This window comes from Colletes latitarsis, chromosome 2 (genome assembly GCF_051014445.1).
Source record: "Colletes latitarsis isolate SP2378_abdomen chromosome 2, iyColLati1, whole genome shotgun sequence".
Taxonomy (NCBI): Eukaryota; Metazoa; Arthropoda; class Insecta; order Hymenoptera; family Colletidae; genus Colletes; species Colletes latitarsis.
Genome location: NC_135135.1, coordinates 16,838,820 through 16,854,704, shown reverse-complemented (window position 1 = coordinate 16,854,704; position 15,885 = coordinate 16,838,820). Strand labels below are relative to the sequence as shown.

Below are 15,885 nucleotides of genomic sequence, written 5' to 3'. Positions count from 1 at the left end.
TCGTTGTCGCAGTTTGGAACAAAAACCGAGAAAGAAGTATAAAAATAATATAGTAACTCTTACCTCTACTTCGTTGTCATTAATATTTTACAACGGTTGAAACTGTAGTCGGAAGGATAATCATCTTCCGATTCCTTTATCCAAGGCTTTCACTTTCTTCGTCGATAGCTGTCGTAGTCTGTCTTCTTTTTCAGTGCAGTTTGTTTTTTTTTTTTATGGAAATACTCTAACACGTTGCGCGTTCCGTGCAAAAAGGAACGGACGTCTCGTAAATGTAGCTTCGCGAGTTACTCGAGTACAGACACGAGATTCAATGAAGAGCCGCGGACGTTGAAAGTGTAACTCAACCGGTCTTCCACTTTATCATGAACTATAGTGACTTGCTTGTTCATGTGTGCTGTTAGAAGTCGCAGCTACGTACACCGTGTTTCCTTACAGTTCGGTAACACAAGTAGGATAAGCACTTTATACAGGGTGCTCCCGCGTTAAACGGTCGAACGCGAATTTAAGACGCGAAACGAGAAAAGGATCGTTGGAGGTACGCTCACGATGATCCATATCCTGTTCCATTATTCCTTTTTTTGAGTTCTGTTGCATTTGGGTTACGAGGTCTCGATACGAAACTGGTTTTTCTTTATTTAGTACAACCGACGTCGCTTCTTTTGCAGTCGCCTCAACGACAAGCTATCACAGACGATGGTTATATTTTCGTTATTAAATCTAGTTAGCTTTTTGTTTGGAGGTTTCGTTTTTTTAGAGAAATACCGATGCTCGACTACGCAAAGGAGCAAAGAATATTCCTGTAAGGAATGATTGGCTTATTGGAACGTGCAAACGTTCTTTCGCGCCAACCGGATCCACAGGATGTACATACTTCTCGAGCAGGAGTTAAGGTTTTGTCGATCGCTAGGATCTTGGACTTTGACCGAGAGTTATTTAGTGTTTGGTTCGAAGAGTGCCGCTATCCGAGTAGGTAAAGACTTTTCTCGTTATCCATTACTTGCTCCGAGGCATAGACTGAGATTTAAGTTCCCTTTTTCAGCCCAGTAAAATGAGATGTTTTAAAAAAGAAAAGATTTAGTATCAGAAGTGGACGCGTTGGAGCAATGCTTCGTTGAATACATTGCTACTCTTCGTAACAGTTTACGAGCCGTTTAAGACCCATGAAAAATTATACTGTCAACGCTTTCATTAATAAACTATCATTATATTACCGTGTAATGAACATTATCCTTCCTTGACTACATCAGAACTATTTCTGTTCGAAATTAACCTTCCACTGTGTACTTCAGAAGCGAGGACATTAGTAAGGCAATTACATTATGCGAGTAAATTACTGTTGACCCTTGAACAACGCAGGAGTTAGGGACGCCGACTCCTAGCGTGTAATTTTATGCTAAAAAATAGCCTTATTTTGTATGTTATGTGCACTGTTACTGCCCTCTTACAATAAAATAATTACCGATGTAGCATAGGCGTAACACCGGTATTATTGGTAACTCGAGATGAATAAATTATAAATTAATTTAAATAATACGCGTCGATCGGCTGCGGCCACTTCATCCACTGATAGATGTTCCAAGGTTTTTCGACTCTCGATATTTATTTTTCTATTTTGAGCACTGACGTATTCAACGAAACAGAAAACTAAAATGAAACACTTAAGCAATTTCTTTTTTATTCTTTGTAATTTCGTGAAAATTAGAATCGATATTACAAAGCTGAGAAAAAGGCATCCAAACAATAAGAAAACATTAAATCATGTACAGATAGCTTTATCCTCAGCTTTCAGTGCTTATATCGGTAGCTGTCGTAGCCTGCCTCCTTCTTCAATTGCAACTTTCTTTCTTTTATTGGAGATACTCTAACATGTAGCAGAAATTGTGCAATAAGAAACGAACATCCAGCGCGTAAATGTATCTTCACGAGTTATTTAACTACGGGCATGAGATTCAATGAAGAACCGTGGACTTTGAAAGAGTAACTCAACCGGTCTTTCACTCTATCGTGATCTGCACTAATAATATCTGCTCGAGCCTGCTGTTAGACATTGCAGCTACATCATGTTTCGACAAAGAAACGAAAGAAGATAACTTCTATACGAAGACATTATCTACATAGTAATGTATATCTTATTAATATCTGTATGTTTCTTTATACGTTCAACAGAATTGCTTGCTTTTGCTCGACCACTTAGTTGAAAAAGCTGAATCAAACGAAAAGGAGACTCGATTCGTGGATCAAAACGACAAAAATATTTTCTCGAGCTTTATTCAGGGAAATTTCGATAACAACGAAGGAGAAGTTTCATAAAAATTGCTAATTGTTGCAAACTTTGTGTACTCGATATATTTCAATATCGAGAATAGAAAAACGATCGACAGTTATTACGTTTCACGATTTAAGATTAAAGCCATGGGAAGAAAATTCTGTCCCGTGCCCTATTAGATTCCCTTCGGAAGAGCCGGAGGTGTTCAAGGTCGACGCGAGTATGAATTAACAATCTCACGAATGATCGATTGTCTTATAATCGCGGATACAAGTACATCGTAGATTGTAGAAACGAATAGACCATTAAAATCCGACGCGCAATGCACACAGCATGCAAAATGATGCTCGTTAACGCGTTGCTTCTTCCCCACTAACGATGGACATCAATCACGGATGGAGGCTGCGATTATTTCCTGGAAATCGCTTGCGCCCGAATAATGCGATAAATCCTAAGATTTTATTAAAACGAAACCTGTCCACTGTCTTTTTATCTTAGTTTATTCGATTCTTGGTATACGTTGTACAAATGGACGATTGCAATGACTGACGGTTACATTGTAACGCGATTAATGTGATCTTCTGTTTACGTGTTACGGTTCGTTACATTATTACGCTTAGTCGACTTTAGGCAGCATGACAACTAGTAACTTCTTCACCCTTGCTGTTTCGTTTCGGTTATTTACCCCTGTGAATTAAATTGTTTCGTGTTAGATATCTACGATTCGATAAATGTTTACGCGAATCGACGAAACTCTGTACGTACCAACTTCCAGCCGATGCTGAAGCTTGGGCATAGGAACCACCGCCTCCGCCATTGCCACTAGATTTACATAAAAACGAATGTATTATACATTATATTAAATACTTGACAAACGGTGGGATAGAATTGCGATGTAAAATCATTTAGATTAATGCAGTTGTGCAGGATGATCCTTCGGAAGTGTCGATTCTTAAACCCAAACTAGGGCTGGCACTAGTCGAGTAATTTAATATTCAAGAATTCGAATATTGTGAATAAAAATGTCGTTTTTACAGTTTGAGATATAGACATAGACTTCGAGAAGAAACTGTAAAGGTATTGACTTTTTTTTATCAAAAAGAAATGTATAAAATACAGGATGGATAAGACCGTTATCGAAGTAGCTGAAGGAAAATGTCAATGGGAGAAGATGAATGGTTCAGGATTTGAATATTGTTACAATCAAGAAATTGGGCATTTTTATGAGATGTATAGTATTATGAATTGAAAATATACCATGTACTGCAACCTCCTCCAGACGGATGGTAGGCTGGATATGCAACTGCAACAGGTACAACAACAATGGGTATAACACCAACTGTTTGCTGTTTGTTTCCTATAAAATATATTTTGCATCAGAAGCGGAAGCATCGCGTTGCTGCAGTTCTCCTGAACTCATCGTGTCACAATACATCACATGATATGCGATACTGTCGTTGTTGTCATTATATTACCATTTAATCTAAATCATGCTTTAACGAAAAAATCAGAAACTTTTCTATTTCGAACTACTTCTTTTCTATCGCATGCTTTCTTTAATGAGAGATTAGTAAAACGACTACGCAATGCAACTAAATTATGTATCTAATCGTAACGTTAAGCGTGGTTTACTATCGTTAATTTAATGTTCTTTGTTGCAAAGTTGCTTTTAAGTAACCAATTCGGATTATTTCTTCCTAGCATTGTGCAAGTTGTTAGTATTTCTAATAAATCATACCGTTAGTTAGCATTCACTGCAGCAAACTTCGATAATTGCATTATAGCAGAAGCGTGCAAAATATTTTATTAGCCCTGTTGGTACTACTGTAATCGACGCCGCTTTTTAAAAACAAAATTCAATTTCTTCGCATAAACAAAATCGTTGTGACTTCCAGTTATTATTTGAAAAACAGTATTTATCAAGAACCAGGATTAGAATAAGAATAAGATTCACCCCAATAAAAATTATTCCATTGCTTGAATCCAATGAAAAGATTGTCACTTGAAGGCGGGAATTACAATAGTACGTGAAAAACTAAAGTGTCGATATTCTACCGCAGACGAGGCATTAGAGTAGACCTTGCATCTTATGGACTTTCATGACCCAATCTGACTACCATACCGACATGAAATCATGGTTGGCGATCAGTTGAGAAACTATTCGCTGAATTAGTATCGATGGGCAGACAGCTGCATGCGGGTTGACTATGGAAGGGATCGAAATTCATTTCTAAATCCGTTGGTAACGTTGGGAGTGACACGAAAATGATAATGGGGTCGCGAGATCCCAGAAAAATGGGTCGAATACCTCGTATACCTCGTCTGTGATTCTACATTACACTTATATACCTCCACCAGATTAGTATGGACATCCTTCACCATGACATCCCCTACCTCCTCCGCATCTTCCACCACTACATCCACTACCAGGGTAGATACCTCCATTATCAATACGGTGACCTCCTCCACCACCACCACCAGGGTAGTGACCTCCACCACCACCACCACCACCACCACCAGGGTAGAAACCTCCATTATCTATACGGTGACCACCACCTCCGCCACCGGTAGAGTAGCCACCTCCGCATCTTCCTCCACTACATCCACCAGGAGGAAGAGCTCCATAATCAATAAGGCGGGTACCTCCACCATTAGGATAACTTCCACCGCCGCATCCTCCTCCGCCACATCCTCCACCACCAGGATAACTTCCACCGCCGCATCCTCCTCCGCCACATCCTCCGCCGCTAGGGTAGCTACCTCCATAATATCCTCCGCCGCCACCACCGCCGCCGCCGTGGTAACCCAGTAGGCATTTCAGACAGGGTGTCCTCTTGTTACGAACTTTCTTCAACATGTCTACTTTGGGCTCGCCCGGTAGCATGTTATCGAAGGCATCTTTGTCGAGATGAACTTTGAGAATTTTCGTCTCGCCAGCATGCTCGATCTTCTCTACCTTGAAACCCTCGTGAGTTTCTAGATCGGTCGCCACTTCGTCGAGATTCACCGGTTCGTTGGTTTCTGTTTCGTCCTCGTCAACCTCGATGAGTAGAAACACGGTGGCCAATGGCTCTGTTTGCAACGTAATTAATTATACTGTAATTAATTATTCTCTTAACTGTCGATGATAAAGATTTCAGGGACTGATTCTACGGGTAAGATGAAAACCAAGAACGACGATTTGTATCGAATATTGGAATCCAGAGAAATTTCGATCAAGTCAAAATGATACATTGTTAAATAAAATGACGATCCAACGAATGAGTAATTCGCTTAGATCCATCGATATTGTCACTGCAGCGTCAGTAACTCGTTTCTCCGCTGGTGGCGCTAATCTCTGATGACCTCGCGACGTCATCAATGATAGCGGATGTACATCTGAATTAAATACACTAGAACCTCTATTATACAACCCTATGCTATTAGATTGTTCAACCATTCGAGGGGTTATCATTCAAACATTTTCCTACTTGAATAGTGTACGTTCTCATCGAGTTTCCTTTTCCTTTTTAAAAAACTTTTCCGTAATCGAAAACAATAAATATGAGACGCAATTTAATGCGAATAATAATTATATGAAAGCGATATAATAATAATGTATACGTCGAAGGATAGAAAACGTATTGTATCGAAAAAGCTACGATTATTAGTATTAAAAATTAATAAGAATTTTCCCGAGGAACTGTGGTATTAGAAAAAGGGCTCAGATTCTTTAAGGCATAGTGCACGTTCATGTAGATATATTGAAAAACTTGTAGGATCTATCAAAAGATAAGTGAAGATGGAATTGAAATTTATACTATCAATTGCTTGAATCGATTAAAGATTCACAAAATGTACTCAATTATTTACGAAATAATTTCATTCTGGTAACTGGTATCACTTGTATTTTCTCTATTTTCTTTATAATTTCTATGAGTTGTAATGTCAAATAATGAGAATCAACAACTGCATAATTTATGTTTACTCACCTTCCAAGCTATTAATTTTGTTGGTAATCTCGTTGTCGAGCATTTCATTCGAAGTCTCGCCGCTGGCATTTTTTACACCATAAACATTTATGACAAAGAGCACGTATTGATGTTCATTTTCAGGTAATGGCGGAGGCTTCAGTTCGGTTGATAAAGTGGTGTCTTCTGTGTCAATTCCTTCCGCAACTGTGGTTCGTTCTAAAAGTCACAAAATCACGTATGCGTATTGTTATCACAATGTTAACTGAATTTTTGCAACTTGTACAAAAACAAAAAACGAAAAAAATAATATAAAATTCTCTTATTTTAAACGAATAAATCAACAATATATTTTAGTAACCTAGATCTCAGTGTGAAGTACATACTACATTTAAGAAACTAAAATAAATCAACAATCACATACAAAATGCACAAAAAGATACATAAAATTTAGAAAAAACTACTTTTTCACGAAATTATTCTTTCCTCTGTTCGATAAACTGTTATTAAATACAATATATAGAATATAAATCCGTATCGAGTTCTTAAGAGCCCATTCGTGTGATTAATATGACCGTAAACAAATAGGTAGGAAAAGAAGGAGAATAAAATAGTAATGTAAAAGAACAATAAACAATAACAATGAAGTATTTTCATACCTGGCGTTGGTATGGCCGAAAGGGCCGTGACAAGTAAAAACAGGGACAAAGTCCTGAGACACTTGTACGCTTCGCTAGCCATTGTGAAGAGCTTGGAACTCTTCGCGTTGCACTGTGCTCTGATCCTTTCATCTTGCCGCTTTTATAGCCATCGATCTTTACACATGCACGATTCTAAGATAATTATGTAAGATCGCTGGTAACGCGAATCCACCACTCCGCGACTTTTCCGTCGCAGCGTCTGTTTACCGTCGTTGCATCTTTCGATTTTTGGTTTTCCCGCGGGGATTCCAATTCCGTCCAAACACGCGCAATGTGACGTTACTGTTATTAAGCCGGCGTGAATTCACGTAAACGTTTCGTACGATTCGTCGATACCTATCGTTGATCAGGTGTATCGTCGAAACCAAGAAAGTGCAATTAGTACCGAGTGGACAGTGGAATAGCAATTATTGTGTGTTTGTACAGTGCACGTACGAGTGACTTTTGAACGCATCGCGTGAACTATATTGATAACGTATCGTGCAAAAATTTATCAATTCCTCGAACGCGTTAAAATGCTTTCATCACTTAATGCGTAAATTCGAATTGAAAATCCTTAATCGACGCTATAGATACGATGGTATGTTACAAAAACGTTCTTGATTAAAAAATGGATAATCCATATTCGTTATTAAAAAATTATACGATATATTTTTTGGACTTAAATTAGGGAAAAATGTAAACATGTGTTATTTAAAGGTTGGTTCAAAAGTGTATGAAGTAGTAATACTGCCGATACAGTGTGTGAATATATCAATAATATTTACACTTAGTCTATCTTCGTTTAATCTAGTAAATATTTACTGTCTGAGGTTATTAAAAGTGTCATGATATTTTTAACAATTTTTCAAGATTGATTAATGTCATCTCTCAAACTCGTTGCTCAGGATTTCGAAGCTCGACAACTAACTGATAGTATTAGCAAAAATTACGCTTATAATTTTTGACAGGCTCAGAAGTACAATTTAGTCTAGTTTTATCTAATCTATTGGTATAGTATTACATTGTATCGTATTATTACTAATTAATTACCATCTCATACTTTTAGAATAACTTTTATTTGATAACACGTAGATTATTATTCCATAAGAATTCTTATAATAATTTAGGAACTGTTAAGGACAATTTCTGGATTACCAGTAAAATTAAGAAAAGAATTTTGCACTTTTCGTAGGAAATAAAATTATGTTTCATAGGATTTTCTACTTCTTATTTGCTTAAATCTAGCTTTAGTCGAATGCTTTGTCTATTGTGAAAAATTCGTAATCGTCTTGATGTTGTGAAGTGTGGTAGCCTCCGTTTATTCCTAATAATACTACAATCATAGATTCAACAGCTTGTTATTTTGCATCAACCGCAAGAATTCTACCGAGCAGTGACAAAATTGCGATAGAAAATTCGTTGCGTTATGTTTTATTGCATATTAGATTAATTTATCAAATATAGTTTGTATTTGTTAGCATACTCCTCACAAATCCAAAAAATTCCCCAGTCTATAAATCGCAAATAATTTTTGTTTCTCGTAATTAAATTTAGTTTCCCTGTCAACAATTTTTTTGTTTATAGTAACTAAATTCAGTTCTTGTTTCAATGTTCTGTGCATCCAACGTCGTGCATAACATTATGTAGCAAACAAAAATCAAAAATGGACATGTAATCTTTTAGGTTTGCATATTTCCCATCTGTTCCCACTAAAAAATGATGTAATTGTAGCAAAAAATTATGAAAAAAATCACTGATAAAACGGAAGTTGTACATTAATAATTGCGCTCGGAATATTAATGAAATTCATCGAATATTTTCCAAGAAGAAAATGTGAATTACCGTATACGATTACAAGTTTATTATACGAACCCACGTAAGTATAATAACACTGCGTAGCTTCTTTTCCTTAATCATTAACAATTGTAGGTGTTTCTTCCGTGTAAATCAGTTGTACTTTATTTTGTTGCTCAAGGCTGGAGCGAGAATTGTTACCTTCCCCGTGTTAGAAGTGGATTGTAATAATTATCACAGCATTCGGTATTGTTTGTTCCAACTTATGAAAGAAAACTGATTCAAATTGATTTCTGTGGGCGCACAATGATTATGTCTTGTTTGTTTATAATTGTCAATTTGCTGTTACATATCGAACGCAAACGTAATGACAATAATTGCGAAAAGTCGATTAAGAATGCCAGTGAGTTCAACGCTCGCGAGAAGCAATTGCTCTTCTCGATAAAGAAAGAAGGAAATGATCTCTTCGGTGAAAGTGTTTTGCCTTTGTTTGCCAAGATCAGAAGACATTCGATAAAAACAATTTACATCTTGCTAAGTGGAATAAGTATTTTTCTCGAATGTATTATTCTTAATTTCATTTGATTAAAATTGCTTAAATAAATTTACTTGCGATCGTATGTTGCGTCAGCTAACAAAGAGGTGTGAAAAATAATGTAATTATGTACATCAACTGTAATCATGCATTTGTTACGCGAATGCAAAGATTCGAATGAATGTATCGATACGACTAATAATAGTCGTTAAATTTACGACTAATTCGATTCAGAAATATTCTTTTTAATTAAAATTACATCAGTGTGCTGCATACATCTTCGCGTTATTTATGAACGATGCTTCATGCACATCCATCATACATCGTTTCGATACTATAAATACCGTGAAATATTCTTAAGAACGAAATCAATATGAAAAGTGTACCGTAAATTGCGAAATCAACGTTATGCCGATGTAAATTAATTATTTGAATGTATTAGCTAATACATCGTTACATTTTGGAAAGTTGTTTGATATTTGTTTATTGTAGGATAATAAATACTGACACTTCCGTTGTATAAATCACGAAACATTTGTCGTTCTAAAATTCTTTTGCACGCAATTCACGATTAACCGACCATAAAAAAAAACAAAGAAGAAAAAAAGTGATAGCAATCGAAGCTGTACGTTTTCCACGATGAATTATCATCGTAGGATTTGCGTTCACGCGATGATGCATAAATAGACGTAATTACAAATGCTAAGAGAACTGCTTCGCGTGTTTATTTGTCCTTATGACTCAATTTGAACTAGGTTGATAATTCATGAACCAAAAGATGAGATCATTGCATCGTGTGGTTCGTACAAATCGTATAAGTCTAAAAGCAATCCGACTAGTCATCGTACTCATCGTTTCCTGCTGATTGTTTCAGAATCTTAATCTATCGCGACCTTGGCCTACCAAAGCGAATCCAAGCTATGAACAACGAGAAACTCGATAATCGTAATTTTCAATTTGTGCGATGAAGAGATAAGAGTGATAAGAAAGTGACAATTTTTCTTATACAAATTATTATTCGTATAAATACATAAAAACACGAAACAAGTATTAAAGAAATATTTCAAAATGTGTTTCTTGAAATTACGTACGTTTATCTGAATGAGAAAAATAGAAGAACAACGTTTTATCGATTTACGTTTGAGAAAACAGACATTCCATGAATCGATTATGATTAATGTAACTAATTGTAATTTTCCACGAATCGCATACATTATTAATTAACAGGCGTTTAAAATCCCAAAAATATACGATGTTCGTTCGATTATATCGATGCAAATCTTTAGATATTACCTAATTATTTAGTGGATTGTATTATTTATATTGTAATATTTTAGAATTTCTCTCTATGACATTCCACGTTCCCTTCCTCATAGCCCAGTTAAAAATCCAAGATAAGTCCACCAATATATTTCATAATACCAATTGCTATTACATAAATAATTCTTGACACTCGTGCGATTCAGAGTTTAACGATTTTGATTCAGAGAATGCTATAAACCAGCGTATTGCATTTTGCAAATACAACGTTTAAAATATTTGCATGTCATTTTCAATTAAAAGATTGACGTTGTTAGTCAAAGACGTTTGTTTTCAAACCTTCAATTAAGAGCTACAATTAAAAATCAGGTACAACTCTCATACGTAACTTTATCTGATGGAATTACATATTATTAAAATTTGTCTTTTTTAATATTCGTTTGCGAAGAGCAATACACTACTCACGATGTTGCAAATTTTAACCACAACTAAATGCAATCAGACATTGATATTATCAATCAGAAATAATATTTCTGTCATCGATGACAATTATGAGTTACCAAAATGAATTTTCTGTGTCCTGGTTTATTTTATTTTTCGTTTGAAAGGAGTTCTGTTTACAACGCTGATTTATTCTCGAAACAGCTAAAAGCACCTTGCACGACGTGTCATTTTGGGATCATTTCGGGAAATTCATTCGTAATCGTCATCCTGGTTAATTCCACCGAATGCAAAGAAGGACGAGAACCAAGCACGTATTCATTTTTGTAAGTGACGTTCTTAGAACAATATAAAGAAGAGTTTACTAGTTTAATTGACCACGGATAGTGATAATATACGGATATGCAATTACGGAACCGTCTAGTGTATTAGACGTACGTGCACGGGAATTTTCTAAATTGCTACTCGCTTAGTCACTTTGAGCACGAAACGGTACGATTCATTGAAAAAAGGTACATTATTACGATACGTAACTTCTTATAATCATAAGATCGTAATAATATCTTTAAATATTTGAAGCGAACAGTGAAAATCCATTTTTCTTTGTTTGATAATGAATTTGTTATCAGATTAATAGCCCTGCGAGATAATTAAGATCTCTGACTTTGGGGTTTTCCGAATCAGTAATTTAATTTTTTCGTTGACGTATTTGAATGCATCGTGTCCATGGTTGTGCAGATTACTCAGAATTTCCATTTCGCATTTCCGGTGGATACATGTATAGCATAATACAAGCCATTGACCAACGTGATTCATTTCCTTGTTTCTCTCGAGATACTTGATTCAAACAAAATAAGTTTTTGAAAGAAATTTGAAAATGTAATTAAATAATGTTTGACAAAGGTTTAACAATAAGTTAAAATACATTCAATTAACCAATAAATACTTCGTATTTATCGTCTATACATTGCATTCGAACGTATTCGTTTTATTTTTGTTGTAAATTGTTGAATTTAATTAATGTCCACGGAGGGTTGGTCTATTCTTTTTCTCTGGTAGTTTATATTAGGAAAATATTTGTAGTTCTCTAAAAATATCCATCGATACGAGCATAAAGTAAGTTATCAACTTGAAATAAACGTAATTGATACAACACTCATCGAAGGAACTTTTATATAAACCTAGAATACAATTATCATACATTTTTGTTCCTTTTTATAGGAGTCGTTCATTATTCATGTATGTCACGTACTATTATTGCATTCAGGAAATACATTAAAAGACGATCACTGGACAGGCAACCTTGTCTTCGAGTACCAAAGAAATCATCTTTATGACATTATACGCGAACGTAAATAGATGAGTAGAAAGATGTATAAAATAAACACTTGCGTTTTACGGTTCCATACGAGGCATATGGTTTGAAGCAGTTCTTCCTTCCAATTACCATAAAAGTTAAGTTTAGAAATTTATTCTTTACATTCGTGGACAATTTTTTCTTTTCTTTGGCTATAAATCTGATCGTGAAAACTTATACTAATATCCTAATAAAATGTATATTATTAATTTCGTTTGAATCTACTCGAATTTCTACTATTGGCAGGTGTTAATTATCTGATGTACAGATTTTTCAAGTTTCGTTAGCATTGAATACTCGTATGTCATTGTCACGTCCTTGAATCCGACTGGTGAACGTATATATAAGTATACGTACGTATACTAACTTCGATCCTTGGATTTCTGTGTTATACGAGTATCGTAATTTTACGCGCGTGATTTTCTATAATCTTTAATTAAGATTTTCTATAATCTTTAATTAAGATTTTCTAAAGCATCTTTTCAAAATAATAAAAAGAAAATAAAATGTATACCTATTACACATAAACGAGGTAAAGAATAGACCTATCGTTAGCGGGATGAACGCTATCGCTGTACCACGAGTGTCTTATAACATGAGATACACTCTTCCAAAGTGAAACAAAATGTTAAAACGATCATGCATCAAATTGTAAGGGGATCCTTGTAAGAAGGCTTTAATCTTCGTAATGGTTTTAATGGGTCGATGATCAACAATGACTAGCTTATGGTCATTGGTGGTCAACAGTGAGGTGGACATCAAGGTCAGCGGTCCAGTGAAGATCCAGAAATGGTCAAGAGATGGGATCAATCGAAATAGTATTGTTCTCTAGACCAAGCGTTTCTTAACTCTTCACGTTGACACTATCTCCCCACTCTTCGACTTCCCTACTCGAAGACTACCGCTGGACAAATTCTTCAGTACCCCTGGAGCATCCAGGGGAATCGGGTCTCGCGGGCCGAAGTCAGGCCATTCGTGGAGCGGTGACCACTGGGGGGACCAGGAGTGACCAGGACTGACCAGGACTGACCAGGGCTGACCAGAACTGACCAGAACTGACCACTACTGACCAGTGCTGACCAGTGCAGATCCGACTACTGACCACTACTGACCACTACTGACCAGTGCCGGACCGTGATGACCACTGGTAAGAACTATTTAAAATTGCTCTCCCCACTTCTGTTTTGTCGTTTGATACCAATTGAACGTTATGGAACTGTCCATCGCTTTTGCTAAATTACGAATCGTTTCTTATGTTACAGCTGGACCTTTGGTGCTACTTCTTTGGTAATGGTAACTAATGCTCAACAAGTAGTAAGCCCACTTTACTTATTTATATTATTATCACAAAATTGACCGGTTTATTTTATTTGTTTGGTCATAATTCGGTGTTGTTTTACTGTCCGGTTTTATCTAGTTATTATGTTTTTCTCCTCTTTTTCTACTTCTAACTTATTTTTTGAATTAACATAATTGTGTTGAATTATGAATGAATTTCGATGTCACTAATTAGAATAAGATTTTTATTCTTATTCTATTTTGTTTGATTCTTGGGTATTTTCGTTCTTTGATTTCATCGTTGGATTTTCAATTCTGCGTTGGATTTGCAATCTTTATTTCTGTTCGTCTTTGAAGTTTGTATGGTTCTTCGGACAATTTTTGTAATCATTCGCTATTTTACTTCGACTTTATACTCTCGTTACGCAAGTATAGGTAAAATACTTTGTTCGTAACATGTGTAAATTTTGTACATTTCCTTAGGTAGGTCTAACATCGAGAATCTTATAGATTCTCATTCTTAGGTACATCAGCACGACTAATTATTCCATCGCTTCGTTTAGTTTGCATGGTGATTATTAAATTTCCTTTCGTATGTCACTAATATGGGTATCAATTTTAGTTTCAGATTATTCACAGGGATATCGAGGGAGTACGCCACAACCGCCGAGGGACATTTAATTCTAAGTCGATTAGATTTAAGCTTCGTCGCGAATCTTAAAATTAACGTCGAAGATTTCTTTATTATACATATTCCCGCGTCCTACCAAGCAATTATTCAATAAGTAGCTTCTCGTTTTTTCGTTCCCTCGTTCCTAGCTTCGGTCACCGCTGTTTCATCGATTGAAACATGTGATCGGCCGTGTATCTGGTCCGAAAGATCTAATCGCCTTCCCTTGGTAAGCTTGATTGAGGGAAAACGGCACTTCGCTGGAAGGTGTGGAGTTTCCGTATTCTGCGGAAACGCATACCTTCCAGCGGAAGTCGACTCTGTCTCAGGTACTCTCTCTTTGTCAGACAGCCTAAGTCGGGTCCTTCGGGCTCCCGGCGGGTTGCGTTGGAGAAATGGAGACCTCGATTCGGGGTTGCAGTTCTCTGTTTTCTTGTTGAGATCGAGTTAGCAAGGGCAGTAGGTTCGATCCTCGGATCCGCTGCACGGTTCAGCGTCGCGTCGCGTCGCGTATCCCACGATTTAGCTTCATTCCTCTTTTTAACCACATAATTGCTTGGTACAAGGAACTTTGTTTCCTTCTATCGTCCGAATTTTAGATTCAACTTGACTAGACTTGAGCTTCGACGTTAATTTTAAGTCTCTAGTGTATCTGCGTATGCCAAGTAATTATTTAACAAGTAGCTTCTCTCGACTCGTTCTCTCGTTTCTTGCTTCGGTCACCACTGTTTCGTCGAACGAAACATGTGATCGGCCGTCCAGTTTGTCCGAAAGATCTAGTCGCCTGCCAATGATAGATCGATTTCTAGAAATAGAAATCAATCTACCAAGGGCAGTGTCGATTCGATCCGAAGATCTGCTGCACGGTTCAGCATCGCGTCGCGTCGCGTCTCCAACAATTTAGCTTCATCCCTTTTTAAACAAAATAATTACTTGGCATGACTAATCTAGTTTCTAAGGATGTAAAAGAGAGATCGATGAAACTTGGATTCCATCTATCTCCCTTCGGGTCTCCACTCGCAGCAACCTCCTCGTGGTGAGACCTGGGTAATATTATTTAACGTTTAATTAATAATCGCATCACTTAGCTGGGCAATGCAATTATTAATTAAAAACTAAATAATATTAGCGAATTGGCTGCGATCCGCCTTGCATAGGTTATCATAAATATAGATCTTCTTCACTAGGGTAGTTTCGATTCTCATTGATTCATCATAGATTCTAGAGTATTGTCTTAAACGAGGTATACGAGTAGATCTTTCACCCTGTGTATTTTTTCGACCCATTTTTATGGGGTCTCGAAACCCTATTACCATGTTCGTGTCACTCACAACATTACCAACAGATTTAGAAATGAATTTCAATCCCTTTCATAGTTAATTCACATGTATTTACGTACACACTAGAGCTGTCTGTCCATCAATACTAATTCAGTGAATAGTTTCTCAACTGACTACCATTCATGAGAAGAGGACGCTAAAATCACCTTCGAATTTTCAGGTCGGTATGGCAGTCAGATTGGGCCGCGAAAGTCCATAAGGTGTAAGGTCTACTCGTATACCTCGTCTGTGGTTTGTGTTGTAACAATATCCACGAATATACTTGTTGTTGGTAACACTAGGGACATTTTACCGTCGGTGAACAAAGT

General features: G+C 36.5%; 1 protein-coding gene across 10 annotated transcripts; it reads right to left on the bottom strand.

The window, feature by feature from the left end:
- Positions 1 to 2,751: 2,751 nt before the first annotated feature.
- LOC143351839 (uncharacterized) lies at positions 2,752 to 7,030 on the bottom strand. 10 transcript variants are annotated; one of them, XM_076783852.1, is made up of 7 exons: positions 6,879 to 7,030; positions 6,241 to 6,438; positions 4,775 to 5,341; positions 4,664 to 4,732; positions 3,527 to 3,626; positions 3,035 to 3,091; positions 2,752 to 2,956 (listed from the first exon to the last, which is right to left on the bottom strand). In XM_076783852.1, exons 1-7 carry the CDS (start codon positions 6,958 to 6,960, stop codon positions 2,947 to 2,949), a joined length of 1,083 nt encoding a protein of 360 aa, XP_076639967.1. In that variant the 5' UTR covers positions 6,961 to 7,030; the 3' UTR covers positions 2,752 to 2,946. The 10 variants fall into 10 exon arrangements, 8 of the variants coding, with proteins under 8 accessions (XP_076639967.1, XP_076639970.1, XP_076639969.1 ...); XM_076783855.1 differs by having other exon boundaries at positions 3,527 to 3,572; XM_076783854.1 differs by having other exon boundaries at positions 4,664 to 4,912; positions 4,967 to 5,341.
- Positions 7,031 to 15,885: the final 8,855 nt, after the last annotated feature.

Coding starts and splice junctions, on each gene's coding strand:
- LOC143351839 (XM_076783851.1), bottom strand. CDS start 6,960: ATGGCTAGCGAAGCGTACAAGTGTCTCAGGACTTTGTCCCTGTTTTTA. Junction 6,439..6,878: donor TTCGGCCATACCAACGCCAG/GTATGAAAATAC, acceptor TGTGACTTTTAG/AACGAACCACAGTTGCGGAA. Junction 5,342..6,240: donor CAAAATTAATAGCTTGGAAG/GTGAGTAAACAT, acceptor CGTTGCAAACAG/AGCCATTGGCCACCGTGTTT.